The 16,555-nt window shown below is 39.4% G+C and overlaps 1 protein-coding gene across 6 annotated transcripts in view; it reads right to left on the reverse strand.

Moving 5' to 3' along the window:
• Positions 1-12,243: 12,243 nt before the first annotated feature.
• Positions 12,244-16,555, reverse strand: part of RALGPS2 (Ral GEF with PH domain and SH3 binding motif 2) — a 100,652-nt gene continuing 96,340 nt past the window's right edge. For 4 of the 6 annotated variants that reach the window (XM_035897525.1, XM_035896539.1, XM_009648058.2 and 1 more), the window contains one exon: positions 14,428-15,308. In XM_035897525.1, coding sequence (XP_035753418.1) covers positions 15,279-15,308 — 30 coding nt within the window. In that variant the 3' untranslated portion in view covers positions 14,428-15,278. Of the gene's footprint in view, positions 12,263-12,789; positions 12,930-14,427; positions 15,309-16,555 lie in introns of those variants that run through there. The other 2 variants (XR_004842281.1, XR_004842242.1) reach the window with 2 other exon arrangements.

Consider the following 16,555-nt stretch of genomic DNA (forward strand, 5'->3'; position numbering starts at 1 on the left):
TTTTCTACCAGGTGTGCCTCTCCTCCAAACACTTCGCTAGTGAGGTACCTTCTAAATCACCGACAGAAAGGCACAGTACTGAATTTTGATGCCATGCTATAGAAATATGCACCATGGGCACCACCACCTTCCAGCAGAAATATAAAGGACTAAGCCATGTCCATCGGAATAACTAAAAACCCATTGGCCATTTTTGCAAAAACAGAGGCAAACTTGGCAAGTGGCAGGTTAAACTGGAGAGGGTTTTTTTGTTTGACGGTAGAAAGATTTGTACGCCCTAACAAAATAAGGTTCTGTATTTTATGAGTTGGGTAAACTGGTTGCTTAGTGTTGGCTGATCCAATATGTGCCAGAAACAATTTGTCTTTTTTGTATGATCTGTAGAGCCTTTGGCAATCCTTTTTGGATGAGAGTTGTATTGAGGAGAAAAAAAAAAATAAAAAAAAAATCACTATTGTACTTGACTGAAGTGTTAAATTCTAAGGAATCAACCGAGAAAGTGCTCCATGTTAGCTAAAACGTGATTTTTTTTTTTTTTTCAGTTAGGATTAGTAACATTTCTTACAATGCTGGAAAACACAGGTAACAGCATTTTCCCAAGTGGCCCTACTGAGGACCACCGCACCTTGATGAAGCATTTCGCCTCATGGCAACAGAAAAATGGATTTTATCCTATTCCCTGAATGCCTGGAGAGGCTCTGCCCAAAGAGCTGCCACAAGGCAGATGGAAGGGGCAGGTTTCAATGCAGGCTGGAAGGAGAGTGCCTCTGCCCGACGCGCTGCTGAAAAGCTCACGAAGACAGAGCACGAGGCGTACGTGAATCCAGCAGCCGCTACTGCGGAGCAGCAGATGGGGGCCAAAAGATCCCTAAAAGCAGCCCTGAGGGTAGCCGGGCGCAGCCGTGCGACTCCCTTGAGGGCTGGGGAAGGAAACAAGAGACGCAGAACCCAGAGGTACGGGAGGGGATTTCCCAAATTTGTTTACACACATGTATTAATGGCCACGTTCCAGCAGAAAAGATAGATACTGCTTTAAAATATCAACAAAATGAGAAACAGACCTTGTGCACTGGGATGAGACACCTCTTCCCAGAACAGGCTTCCAAGCTGAAAAAACCCACGTCTATTCCAATATCTAGCAGCATACATGGGATTTAAATTGACAGATTAAAAATAAAAGAAGTTTTATCCTCCCACAAGCTGACTGGTATAGCAATTTTCATCTAAAGCAGCAGCAGGTCACCAAGACAAACATATTCACGGGGCTTTCCTGTCAAAAGTCACTCTAATACAAACATATTTTTACCGGGAGAAAATAAAGCTCACTAGTGACATCAGCAGAATGCTATTTCCATTTAAAATGAAGAGCGTGGCAACTCCAGCTTTAATGGAAATTAAAGCATGCTGGCACTGTCAACTAACTGTAAAGCCACTTCAGGGTTTTGTTTAATTTTTCATTTAAAAAAAATAATACTTCGGAACAGGACATACTGTCAATACAGATCCAATCTCACTTTCCGTGTGTGCTAATGGAACCCTTACAGTTCTTGATTCACATGACTTAAATTTGTGTTACCACAAGAAATGTGTTGTGACTTCAACTCTTTAGCCTGATCTTCTAGGGAAAATTAAAAGAACATTTTTCCATAGCTCCTAATTACTTACATATAAAATATCTGTTTATCCATTGTTCTGATTAATCTTCTAATACTAACAAAGGAACCAGAGTCCAGCTTTGGAGAAGTTGCATCAGTTAAACTTGCATTTTCAGAGTAGCTGAGACACACCCCCCCCCCAATTTAAATTAAGACAAACAGAGGCTCACAGGTATTTGAAACCTCAAATTCTTTGATGCTCAGATATCATAACTTGAAAATCTTCATCTTATAAACTTGAATTTCCATAGAAGGCATAACCTAAGGAAATTCTAGGCTAGCCTGGGAGCTCCCAGAAAGTGGCAGATTTCGGTAAGAGTTGCACCATTCTAGCCAGCCATACTTGTCCCTGCAGTACAATTGGACTCAAATTAATTTTTGTACTGCCTACAAACTAGAACTGATATGATAAAAATATCTTAAAAAAGAAGCACTTTAGAAGATGACATTTCCTTCCATATTTAACAGTCCCTGCGACTGTTCATAAGAGACCGCAGCCCAGAAGAGACTTCCTACAGCGCTCAGCGCTGTCTCGTGGCAGCGTAGGCATCTCGGTAGTAGTGTAATTTCTCTCATGATATGATGAAGCCCCACAAAAAAACCCCAGAGTTCTGGGCTTGCTCCCTGCTGTTCCTTTGAGAAGCTGTGACAGAAACTTTCGCTCCTCGATGGTGTGAAACCCGTCTTTCATCTGTAGCCAGTTCACACGCGTTTGCTCATGCAACAGCCTTCTCTCACTCTAGATGTTTCTTTTCCATTTCTTGTGTTCCAGGATACAGGTGAAGAGCCTCTTCAAGTTTCACAATGCGGGAGTAATACATTTTTGAAATACTAAAGCGAGTTAGGAAGCAGATTTAAAACAGTAACAGAACCTCTTAAAATATGCAGTGTTGGGTGACTAAATAGCTCTTTAAAATGAGCCATGACAAATTAAAATTCATCTAGTTACCAACATTCAAAGCAGCATCGATTTAATCCAATTTGTTATTTCCTTGCCAGCAGCATATTTTTACTTTAATCTAACTGCCTATTACATTTTCCTTGCATATCCTTGACACCGAAGAAACAAATACTGGGTTGATATTATCAGAGCATTCAATGTTATTATCTAACTAGAAGTGACAGGCAGAAAAATGTATTAAAGAACTCATGCTTAATGGAAGGACCTGATGAGCTCAAGGTGAACCAGTCTGATGCATCGCAAAAGCCTCCTCTGGAAGCTCTTCATACACGCACAGCAGGAGGAAAAAGCAGCACTTCAAGGATCAAAAGGCAACACAAAGCACTGTGTTACAGAAAATAATAAATGTATAAGCCTTGCAGGATTTGTTGCCTCCTTTTACTCTTGAAAAGGACCGTAATATGAGGGGGAATTAAGAGGTTTGTGTGCTTTCTTTCTATGCTTGGACCCAATAAATAATTTTTTCCTTACTGTTTTAATTTGAAGAAACCATTGTACTCATATTTTCCTTGGCCATCTTTATGCAAACAAAACAGCAAGAGGACAAATGGCTTCTGCCAGCCTCAGAAGAGGTATCTCAGTCACCCAAATGCATTATTAATCTTAAATAAACCACTTCTTGGGAGCATTACCTGATGTGCTATTGGAAAGTTTTCAGCTCAGTAAGTTTTGCCTAGAGACTCTTTTCTTATAGATAGCGGGTTTGATATTATAAGCTGCTTTGAGTGCAAGAGATCGTTCTGTCTGTGTGGAGCCCTGCTGAAGTCCCTGGGGTTCCACTTCCATATACACCCATCTACAGCCCTGGCAGCACCAGGATTTAAAATTATTCAGCTTGCCCGACATTTTTCTTGGTCTGACTGCGTGAGAGACATGGCCAGGCCACCGATCAGCTTTACCTCCACACATCATCAGTGTCAAACCCAATGATTTAAATCAGGGTAATGGATATGGCTTTTGCCAGAAACACTGGAGCAGATGTGCTCTGACAAATTCTTGCTTTTATGCATTTATGACCCGCTGGAAGGTGTGCTGGGTATAGCCTCAGCAGAGCTGGCTTCACCCGCAGCCTGGCACTGCCGCTGTGGCACACCGAACACAGCACTTACTACTCCTCTGCCGTGCCTCAGTTTCCCCATCTGTAGCACAAGGACAGCACGACACCAGTTCCCTCTGGAAGGCGCTCCGAGGCAGACTGATGAATCCTATGGTAAGAGCAGACGTATTAACTGCTTGCCGATACTAAGAATTGGGCATTAAGGCATCGCCACCCTTTTGAGGAACAGCTTCCCCTGAACTCTTATAACCATCGAGTTACTTAATTTGACAGCTCTCATTCAGCAAAATGTGATGGGAAGAACAGCGGCACACGGAGTATGATTTAAGTAAGATGTTGTTTAGTAAATATTTACCAGATACCATAGTAGCAAGCATGGTATGTCTCTGTATAATGGCTAGCAGAATTTCTCAGATAACCAAACGGCTAACACATTTAACCCGAAATAGTTTCCTTATTCCAACACCCCACATATTAAATGCAAAGCTGTGTGCAATAACCTTATGTGTAGACATTACACAAAGTATTTTGACTCCTAAAAATAAGTAATAATATACAGATGTCTCTGACAAGATGTAAACCAAGATTTAACACAAAGCCTGGGGCCTATTTCACATTGGCTCTAAGTTGGTGTGTTCATGCCACATCGGTTCTGCTCTTTATCATCTTACGTGCCCAGCTTCAACTCCTTTTGAAAAACATTCTTTCTAGAACAGGGACTGAAAGCACCACATCTCCTCTCCCTCTGTCCGCTCCCCAAATACACTCTGGGATTTATAGAAAAGTAAGCTTCGTACAGAGGGTTTTACGTACAACCTTGCTTCCAGCTGACAGACACGACACCCTCCCACAGCACTGCTGCTGCACAGTACTGCAGGCAAAAGCCATTGGGAACGGATTCTTATTTCTCTATAGCTGTGGTGTTCAGAGACTACTAGAAGCAAGACTCTAGGCTAAATTAACACTGAGCCAGTGTAGGAGAACACTGGAGGAGCAGCGGAGGGAACTGGGGTTGTTTAGCTTGAAGAAAAGGAGGCTCAGGGGAGACCTTATCACCCTCTACAACTGCCTGACAGGAGGCTGTAGCGAGGTGGGGGTTGGCCTCTTCTCCCAGGTAACGGGCGATAGGATGAGGGGAAATGACCTCAAGTTGTGCCAGGGGAGGTTTAGGTTGGACATTATGAAAAATTTCTTCACCGAAAGGGTTGTCAAACATTGGAACGGGCTGCCCAGGGAAGTGGTCGAGTCACCGTCCCTGGAGGTGTTTAATAGCCAGGCAGACGAGGTGCTTAGGGACACGGTTTAGTGGTGGGATGTCAGGGTTAGTTTAACGGTTGGACTTGATGATCTTAAAGGTCTTTTCCAACCTAAATGATTCTATGATCCTTATCTTCTGCCTGGCACTCCTCTAGGGAGTGTCGAAGAGGTTCAGTACAAAAGAATGCCCAATGTGCTGTTGAATACGGTCTCTCCACACCCTGACACCCGATACATTCCAGGGCATGATACATGATGGCTATGAATTCTCTCAATGTATAGGATTCCTCACAGATGTGCAAAGACTGGATCCTTTCTGAAGGACCAGGATGATTCCTGACCCATTCACTTGCCATCCAGTCTTTAAGAGATTTATCCTGCAACGGAAGGTGGGGCTGCTGAGAGCTCCCTTGTAAATCCCTTGTGCTGTCAAGCAAAGGCTTCTGGGCCAAAACAAGATTAGAAATGGGGTTGCTATGTGTTACTACTGTAATAATTACTTAACCTTACCTGAGAAGTCCCTATAGCTCTCAACCGTGCTGATGGTAGGCCCGTTTGGTAATTCAGATGACTGAAACAGTAAAAAGTAAGCTTCTGGAGGAGGGTTATTTTAAACATACTTTTTAACATAGGTCTCAAGTATTTTTATTATCAGAAGTGTTTTAATTTTCATTAACATACATTTTGATGGATTACATCAAGGAAGCTAAGAGATTAGCAGAAACATTTTCATTATATAGCCATCATCATATTGGATGAAATTAAGAAAATGAAACTATAAAACTTCCAATACATAAGCCAGTCCTTAAGCGTCAGAAGTTACTTACCTTGCTAGAAGTTCACTCCCCATCTGCATGCTGCAGGTTGACTCTTTCCTCTGAAGCCTCTGATACCGGTATCAGAGATGGGGCATTAGAACAAAAGCAGCACTGGTGTTTATTATAGGTTTCCTACTGACGGGGAACCGATTACAGAGATGAGAGGATTTGGGTTTAGTAACTGCCTATACACAATATTTTGGATATGAAGCGCAAGTCCTTATACCAAATATCCCAAAATCAAGAAATATAATAATTACAATTATCCCATTTAGACCATCTTGTTTTGAACAGATCTTAGGTACATCTTTATATTCATTAAAGAGCATTCTGCTTTTTCAGCATTGGGGACCGGGAATTTGCATATGTTTTTCCCAGTTCTATCATATAACGCTACTAAGCTATTCACAGTACCATAAATTTTTCTCTAAGCCACCGCTTTGGGACTGCTCCTGTATGAGGCAATGGCTCCCTCTTCGTATGCTTGCTCACTGTATTTCCATACATCTTTGCCTACAGAATGAGTTGCTTTCTATATTCCAGACAGTTGTTCCAAAAACATTAAAGAAATTCTGCAGTCAGGTAGTGAGCAACACAAGGCACAGTTTACCCGAGGTTGTAGCATGCATCTTCAACAAGCAATGAATTATTTAAATGTTTAGCTACATTATTTGACCTTAAAACAGTTCAGCTCCTTATCCCTTTTCCATAATGAAAGTGAAACATTTTCCTCCCTGAAAACGAAAGATATATTAGCACTTTGCTGCTGGCTGTATTCTTGCATGAGGTCTCTCTTTAGCTTAAAAATTGGCTTGGACTCATTTTGCGTTTTGCTACGCATTAAAACCCCCCACTTTTTTAGTCTGAAAAAAAAAAATGCTTTTGTTTTTCCCTTTGCAGATCTCTTTTGAGCAGGCCCGTTTGAATATTTCAGAATAAAACTTGCAACATCTTAATGTGCTGGAACTTTTCATCAGGGCCCTGACATGCTCTATCATGTTATACACATTACACACAAACCTCTTCTTTTGAAGAGCAAGATAAAGACATTTAGTCAAGGCTAGTTTTGCACAGCAGCAACTACAATCCCTTGCACCAGTTCAGGGAGACAAGCAGAAGGTTTTACTTTGGATCTGCATTTTGTCCTTAAGTACCAAACTGAACTAAAAACGGGGAACTGAAATAAGCAAATTCCAGTGTAAAGATAAGTATTACCTATGTAAGGATGTAATGTTTCAGTAATGCTCAATTTAAGTGAAAACTAATAAAAATATTACTTAGAAGCATGGATTCGGTTTTCTGTATTCAATTTATTTGCTCTATAAAGAACGTATCTCCCCGCTGTTCAATCAGGGCATACAGTTCATGCCAAAACAGTACTATCTCCTTGCATCTGGGTATCATCCACTTACATTTTTGCTACCTGACATTCTCACTCACAAAAAATAAACTTAATACAAAAAAAAGGGAAAAAGATCATCTCCTCTCTTCAGCTTGCTTATTTCACCTATCTGTGGTTTGGTGCCTCTGCTTCTCCCACAGATGCGAAGCCCCGCTCTCACCCTGCCATGGTTCCTTTACATGGGGGTTGGACTAGATGACCTCTAAAGGTCCCTTCCAACCCAAAACATTCAATGATTCAATGACTCTCTGAAAAAGAAAAAAACAAACCCCAAAACCCAAAACCAAACCAAAGATGAAGTTACAAACCCAAAACAGTAGTTTGTATTTCTTATAATTTCAAAAGAAACATTTGGTTGATGGACTCGCTTAGCATAGGCACCTGGTGAAGGAACACAGGAAGCAAACCCACAGTGAAAATCATTCCAGTTGGGAAGCAAGGGGGAGATGAGGTGCCTTTCCCCACCTGTCTTCTCGCCCTGTGGATAGGAGGCCCTATCTGGAAAGCAGCAGTCCAAGAGACAAGAACGTAAGGAGAGAGGTCAAAGGAGTCCTTGACATGTTCTATGATCTGGGGGAAACTTCAAAGAACTCTCATTCCAGCCACTTCTAGCAGGCACTGCAGAAAGATGCTACAGCCCTTAAATAATTTAAAGGCAAGAAAGCATGTGAAAGACAGAATTCACAGATAAACAATGGAGCTAACAGAGGGGAGCGCCAGACTTGGAATCAACTAGCATTGCTGAGACAGGGATGCAGCTGAAACAGGAGGAAAAGTCTTTTCCAAGAAGGTGTCTGAACCAGCAGTGACTTTACTCTGTTCCACTTGCAGTCTCAGGCTCCTGCCTGAGAGCACGGAGTCAGCATTTGAGTTAATAAAGCAGCTCATCAGAAAACCTGTTTGCCAGAACCTGATGAACAGCATAAAGAGCTTTGAAAAGGAACAAAAAAAAAAAAAAAAGGAAAATAGAAATCACCAGCTAATTAATTCTGTGTTTGTTTTTACAGTATAGAGCACAAAGCATTTCCTCAAAGTCAGTAGTCTGGAATAAGAAAAAGGGGGGGTATAAAACCCTACTTTATTCCTTCTGTCTTTGTAAATACATTTGAAATTAATTGTTCCATTAAGGAAGAAAAAAAAAAAAAAAAAAAAGAGAGATAAGGAGCCCAAGGCTCACAACCTGACAAGCATTTCACCCCCGTAGCATTTCCCACTGAGGGCTGTATGATCCTGTTCAGTAAGGCTTAACAGAATTAAAAAGGCACAGAAAGTAGAAAAGCAACACCAAATAAAATGCTAATGCAGTCAAGGCTTTGCATGCTATTAATTCATTCTTCATTTTTAGTTTATCTTCCACGTAGTTGCTCCATAAGTTAAGAGCCAATCTGCCTGATGACTGCTTCCAGCGAGTTTAAATTTATCACATCTGTAAGTATAGAGACAACAGAAAAAAAACCCTGATAAACTACCATGGAGAGAAAACCCACATCATTTAACAGAATGATCTCTGAAACCAAACATAATTCTCTTCAATTAACTGTATTTTCCTGCTAGTTTTTTGATTTCTTTTGTACCAACAGACAATGGTACATTTACATGCCACGTTTCAGAGGCCAATTGAAAAAGCTACTAAAATTCCAGCTGATCTCAGCATCAAATTCCACGTTGACAAAACCTTGCTGCAGTACCAATGCAGATTTTTTTAATGAGAAATTAAAACTTCAGACACAGGCCATCTTTTAAATCATTTATTTCAGTAGGAAAGATTTTTGAAACCTGTACTTAAAGTCATTTAAACTAGCTTATGCAAACACACAATTTTCACACGCACACACAGAATAAAGTATTAAAAAAGTTGAAGAAAAGGGCTAGAGGACAGCCAAGCTGCACATCACTCAATGAGATCATAGTGCAATCACTCTACCATTGTAACACCTCACGCCAGCAGGGAATATTAAAAATGGCTTGCGTTTACCACATGACAACCTTGATCCCCCTTCCAGTGACAGTTGGTCCTTACAGGATTATTATAAAACACATATATGATTTCCTGGTGCTTTTCACACTTCGGTACAGTAGTATTTGAATGGATATGCTCCATATCCACAGGAGCTAGAACTGCCTGTAAACAAGGCACCCTAGAACCCTTTTTTCAACATGTAGTTTATCAATTTATACACTGCTTTTCAGTTTTATCTGTGAACAGCTCTGGAATGGTAAGAAATACCTTCAGGAAACGCATGTGAAGACCAGAACCTACCCAAATAAAGAGAAGTAATATGCTAATCAAACACACAAAGGAGATCGAATATCTATGACCCTTTAGTCATCCAAGAGCAAGATCAGGCTAACAGCCATGACCACGCTGTGATCTGCAGGAACCTGCATTTCATTACACCTTTTTTCTTAGCAACGTAACTACAAGAAAACTTGTCAGCTCTGTTCTGCAACAGGCATGGCTGATGCAAGTAATTTCTCTTTTCTCCTTTGACCTAACTCTTCTATTGTCTTTGAAGATTCTTAGAAAGCAGAAGATTAATATTCAAATTATCCTTCCCTTTCCAACAACTGAATTTATAAACACTGTAGTAAAACTGGTACGTTTTTATAAGGATGTGTTCCAGGAATCATTACTTAAGAACAACACATTCTTTCTTTCATTTCCCCTTCCAAAGCTTATAAAGTCTTGCTACTAAAACAATCTCTAGCAGTTGTTTCAGTGAAGGACAGTATTCTATATAGTGTTGGCACTAGAAATACAATACACAAAACTGAGCTTATGGGGTATTAAGAAAGAATAAGTTTTATCCAAGCCTTCTCTTTCCCCAAACAGTTTTTTCCTGTAGCATTTATTTTACATTAACAAAGCTTGTAAGAAATAAATCTTCCCGTAAGAATGCTCTTCATGTTTTAAATCAAAATGGGAGAGAGAAAACCAAGATCCTTTCTAATTTGAGCTCTTAAGTTCATGTGGTCTAAACCATGACTTGGGCTACCCTTTTCAATTTTTCCCCCCTACTAAACCTATTTAGAGACATACCAAAATAAAAAAAAATTAATTTTGAAGAAGTCTGAGCTACTTCTGATAAAAGCTGAACAAGCCCAAGCTACCAAACACCTCTGCATTCTTCCTAAAAAGAGGCTATTCAAATACAGGGGAAAAAAAAAATACTAAAGCAACTTGAGCCACAACTATTTTACATTGACCAAAGCAACTAACTTCTGCAGAAATGCAATGACTGTAGGGAATGTTACCCCTTGTTCCATCAAGGGCACAGTATGCACGTCTGCCATTGTGGTACTCCCAACACTGAAATAAAGGAATTGGTCTTCAAGTTAATAATAAGGCACTGACAAAAGTCCTCCTTAAATCCAAGCACTCACCCTCTCGATGCATTACAAATTAGAACGACGGTTTTAAAAGAAAAGGATAACCCCTACAAACAAATTCAATGTCCACTCATACAGATTCTTTTAATGACAACTATCCCAAGCCAAATCACCTTATGCACAAGCCACTTGTGGAGAAAAAGGGTAATACTCAAATAATAACAAAACTTTTAAAAGTTGTCCTTGTAGGGAGAATAAGCAATTAACTGATGTGATTTAGTACCAACCCTGGTGTCTTGATGCTTGCAACAGGCAGCATACTACAGCCGGCCATGGAAAAGATTGGAACTACCAATGCTGGTGTGAGTTAGCATACAGAGGGGTAAAAAAAAAAAAAAAAAAAAAAAAGGACAAAGAATGTAGAAAAATGCCACTGACAGAGCCAGAAGAAAAAAACATCCCATGAATCTTATCTTGATTTGGACAAGATTTGCTACAGTTCACCAAAACCACCACCCAACCCTTTATCAAAAGGGACCTCACCTCCTCAAGTGCCTCAGCAGCACAAAAAACTGCAATTAATTCTGCTGGAAGGGAAACCATTTCCTTTTAACATTTGTTATGTCTGATACTAATAGAGAAGGACTATTGCTGAAAATGTATAAATGCAAACAAAGAAGGCTGATGTTGCAAAAAAAATTAGATTAGATTAATTTAATTCTAGCGAGGAAAAGATAACTAATAAAGTCCTGCTGTGGTTTTTTATGCTTTCTTTTGCTATATGTTTTCAAATATGCCTACTTCTATAAACACTTTTCTTGGTAGAAGTTCAAGTGCCCTGCAGTTGCATCTTGAGGAGGAAAGGTAATCAGCTGATGGCACAAAACAGACACTGATTCCTCAAGCAGGAGGCTAAAACATCTGTGTAATGAGAGGGCTGGTTAATACGCCAGCTGCAGAGTTGACAAATAACGTCTGCCATTACAGTATTTTCCTTTTCAGATCTTTAAGTAGGATATGATTTTCACAGTAATTTAAAAGAGCTAACAGTAGCACAAAAGCTGGGTACTAAAGCTGATTCGTTAAGTATTTATGTGCATTCATTTAGTATTTGTAGTCTTAATGCTTATAACTTGCACCTAAATACTTAATGAATCATAATAGCCCAAGTAATATTCCTCTGGCATGAAATGTCTGCAAAATGAAATGTGTGTCTGGGATGAGCTATGTTTACTCAAATTATCAGATTTTTTCAGAAATAAATCTCCTTATTTGCTTTCTAAGAGCACTGGAATAGAAGTCAGGTTTGAAAACGAAACCAAAGTAGTACGGATTAAGTCAGATAAGAGTTAGCAGTAAGTATTCAACAACCAGTGCAATATTATGTGTTTCTAATGCATTCCACCAATTTCATAAACCAGACACTCCCTGTTGTTAATCTTTCCCAAGACTGTTAGTTTAGCTAACAAAGTGGTTAACAGCCAGCAGGTGATTAACATTTATATGTGAAGTCTTGCTATGAAGATCTACTCTGAATACTTTTTGCTCATATGCCTCCAAAGCAGGGAACTGTAAGGGGCATCTTTAGCTGCAAAATCAAAACATTAAGAAATAAAGCGACAAATATTAGCTGAAGTATTTAAGCAGTTATTAACAAGATAAAAAATTAGAGCAATACATTAAAAATAAAAATCAAAGAGAAACTGCCAACTATCTGAAGTAGTCTGGATGACAGTCTTACCTGAATACCATGAGCTCACTGCTGTCCTTGTTTTCTCAGCACTGGTTTTAAATATTTATTTTTTTTTAACCCTTTGTTTTAAAGAAGAGCATTACTACATTCTTTACAGTGTACTTGACTTGTCTGAGTCTTTCCAAAGCTTAGCTGAGGCAGCTTTCCCTCAAGGAACAAAATTACCACCTCTTTCTGAGCACCATTTATGTCAAAATACGTAACATTTCAGTATGTGGCTAAATAGGAGATAAACAATAGGAAAGTACTGAACTACTCATTGTAACAAGTGTCAATAATGTTTTCCATGTTGTCATTAATCATTCCAGTTAGTCTGGCTATGCATTTTAAGAAACTCCTCCCACACTATTCAATGTCTCCCATGAAAAACAGCCTGAGCATAGAAAAACAAGGCAGAGTAGGAGGCCTAAGAACAATGCAGGTTGGTAACAGCAACGATTCACTAAATGATGATTTGTGAACTGCTTTCCCCACCATCTTCCTACCATAAAAACCTAACTCAAAACAGCTGCAGAAATACAACACCACCTTCTCCCCCCCCCCTCCCCTACCATAAAAACCTAACTCAAAACAGCTGCAGAAATACAACACCCCCTTCCCCCCCCCCAATAATAAACGACACCTTCCAACCTGGCTCTGTCTTTAGCAAAGCTGTGTGATTTCAGGCTGTGGCTCCCAGCTGCCTGGTTCCTTTCACTAACAGAAGAACAGATACAGTTATGCTGCAATGAACCTATAATAGCTTATTTAAAAATTCAAAATCCACAGGGTAATATCCACAATGCTTAAAAAAGTACATACATTGTTAACAGTTGTTGAGAAGAAACAGACATTAAGTAATTTTTAAAATGAAAAAACAAAAGTTGTGCAAAGTCTACTACAGTAACACTGCTGGCTATGAAGACGTTGTCTTTAACTACACACCCAACACGGGTAAACTTGAGAGATGTGTGAATTGTAATGGGTTTCAGCACAAGCAACCCCTTCCCAAAATACATGACTTCAGGATCAGACCAGACTATTAATTCCACATCAAAGCAACAACAAAAAAAAATTGCAAAGGGACACAAATTTCCATAGTGCTTGTGGTCTAATTCTGACAGAAGCACCCTTCCACTGTTTTCTTTCTACCAAGAGCCAATTCACAAGAACAATTCTTGGAAACATAAACCAGCTTATTACCCTTTACGCTACATCACCAAGTGGTTGGGGTTTTTGTGTTTTGTTTTGGGTTTCTGTTTGCTTGGTTTTTTTACTGTGAGATTGGATTATCCTTCCTTTTTGCCCCCCCCCCCCCCCCCCCCCCCCAATTCAGAAATTAATAATTTCCCTTAAGAGATTAATTTGACTCTGGAAAAAAACCCAAAAATTGAATTTTTAGGCTTCTACTCAGATGCAATAAACAAACCGTACATTTTCAAAATAATAACTACTAGTAGAAACCTTTATTAGATAGTTAGAGATCTCTGCCACAACTGTAGGTAGCTTGTTTCTCTTTAAAAAGGAGTATCCATGGTGGAATCTGCAAGTGTATTCACGGCCACTAAACCACAATGTCAATGGAATGGAACAGTCACTAATTTTTCACAGACTTCAAAGTTCCCATATCAGAGTCATATTTTGGACAATGTTTCCTTGCTTTACAAAGATCATATTTTTGAAGATTAAAGAAGGACTAATCATCCAGGAAACAGTATCTAGGTGATGACAAGGAAAGCCAAATAAAGTGAGAATCAAGCAGAAAACACACATATAAAGCTTGGCTCCCTTTTTACAAACCATAATGTTTTTCCTCTGCGAGTCATTTCAGTGACCAAGAATTATTCCTGTCAAGGATGGAATTCTGGTAGTCCCACACCTTTTCTCTCCTTAGGTTATCCTACCTTCTAATAAATTAATTATTTGCTGGAAGATCAAAAGAGCTTCTGTATGTAAGGTCTGCTTTAGGCCGTGTTATCAATACCACACAATGTCAACTATTTTGACCAAGACGGATACTAAAATCAATTATTGCCAAATGAGAACATGAAAGCTTGAAATTGTGCCTCTTCTTGAAATGTAGATTTTAAGTGATATTATGAAACACCATACACTAACAGTGGTCCCTAACTGATAATTAACAGATACCCAGAGAAGTAAAATGTCTCAGTGAGCTATACCCAGGTGTTGGTTTTTTTGTCATTGAACCTCTGTATGTAGGAGAGTGACAGGGTAGAAACAAATGAGAAGAAAACACTCAGTTCTGACCCAACAGTGCTTTCAGTTTTGTCTCTTCCACATACACCCACCGACCACCCAAACCACGTGAACTTCGTTTTTAACCAGGAATTAGGTAACGATGTACCAAAACCATTTTTGGTGTGTAAGTGCTCAGCCTTTGTGCCACTCGTTGGGAATATGGCTCCCATACAGTACTAGGGTTTGCAAGCATTTTAAACTTGCAGTTGTTACATTTCTTATACTTGTAGGTCTGAGAGAAATAACATTGCTCCAGGCTTAGGGTGCCTGGGACAAGCTCCCATTGAGGACTCCTAGCATAGTCTAAACAACATCTCTAGAATGTGTAGTACCTCTTTTACCCAGTTCACACATAGCTTTTGATACAACTCTTAAATATCAGTTTACTTGTTTTCTTAAGAATGCCTAAAAAGGTGAGTTATTTCCAAAATTAGTATAAAGTTAAAAGAAACTCAAACTAGCTACCATCTATTTAACTCAAGCACAGCACCGCCAGAAGTTTCACACACACTATTTGGTGTTTCATGTTGTTTCTCCTTTCACTCTTTAAGGCAGTGGTTTCCACAGGTCAGTTTAGAGAATATAATGAAGCATGGTCCATGGCAATTCATGTTGCAACTCCATTTTTAATTTGGGGGACTCTACCCCCCAACCATTAGTGGTTTTGTTCAGGGCTCCAGAGTTCAGAGATTGAGTTGACAGGCTCCGTTCTGGCACAGAATACAGCTGGCATATTTTTCATCAGGACCTTGTATTCAATTATGAGATGGTTCAAATTGTTCTTTTTTTTTGTTTTGAATTAGCCTGTTATTCAAAGGTCATCAAGTTGGCAGGAACCTGAAAACAAAAATATAGCTGATAGCAGATTTTACTTTGGGTAGCAGCTACTTACATTCCACTGTTACACAGAATATTCACCTGTTTAAATGCACATCATTAACACTGATTCTGTCTCAAAAAAAGGGGAGGAGAAATGCGACTATCATTCAGCAGTACAAATATACTTAGAGATGTAAAAAACTCAGGTATAACCAAAGTATTAAACTGCTCCATGGTTTATAATTTTATTATATGGCCGTAGATCTTACTAATTTTGATGACATTTAAGATTTAAGTTGTCAGCAAAACAACCTTAACATGATAAATCTCAGCACCAAACTACACAAGCAGAACCTTCTCACTTGAGTCCCAGCTAGAGAATTCTTGGCACATAGGTCAGTGATTGACGTAGGCCCCTCTAGTATTTTTAAGACTAATTTGAAAAAATGAGGCATAAACACTTGCCTGGGCTTTTCCCATAGGAAACCTGAATGCTTGCTGCAGACATCACTCCCTTTCATAAAGATTAAAGCTAGTTTGCATTACATTAGCTTATATCCCCATTTTCTCCCCATCAGGAATTTGCCTGACAGCAACATCTCTTGCTTACTCAGGTTATTAAAGAGCCACCACATTCCTGATGACTGCCAATAAATAACCAGTTTGGTCAGATCTGAAGCAAGCATTTCTTGCTTTGCATTTACCTGTAGAAGCAAGAATGATCAACCGGGCTAAAGCTCCACCATTAGAATTAAAAACAGTTTCTGTTAAAATATTTCCCAATATTATTCAAGTGGGTAGGTGTCTATACTCTACTGAAAGCACATTTGAACATCCAATCTTTCTTAGGCAGTCATACTGTTAACAGGCAAACAAGATCTTCCATTTTAAACAGTACCATAAGGCATTTCTCTAGGGAAAGCACTGCTCAATAGTCAAATCATGATCAAGAGAAAAATTTTACATCATTTTTTTTTTCCCCCCTCATTTGGTAAATCAACCTTTGTAACCTAATGTTTATGTGAAGCACTGCTTCTTCTATTGGAGCAACTCTGCTGCAAGAACCCATACAGCACAACCACACAACATGCCAGAAAACAGAAAATATGGCACAAATTATAGTACCAGGGGTTTTGGCCTTTTAGTGGAAGTTTTTTTTCACTAATCCTCCCCTCCTTTTTTTCTTTTAGAATCTCTTACTCTTATCTTCACTTTGCTGTTGTATTTTCCAGTAGAGGCCCCGCCAAGATCTTTAAGCCTGCTGC

The sequence above is a fragment of the Egretta garzetta genome, unplaced genomic scaffold, assembly GCF_000687185.1.
Source record: "Egretta garzetta isolate BGI_Z169 unplaced genomic scaffold, ASM68718v1 scaffold760, whole genome shotgun sequence".
Lineage (NCBI taxonomy): Eukaryota > Metazoa > Chordata > Aves > Pelecaniformes > Ardeidae > Egretta > Egretta garzetta.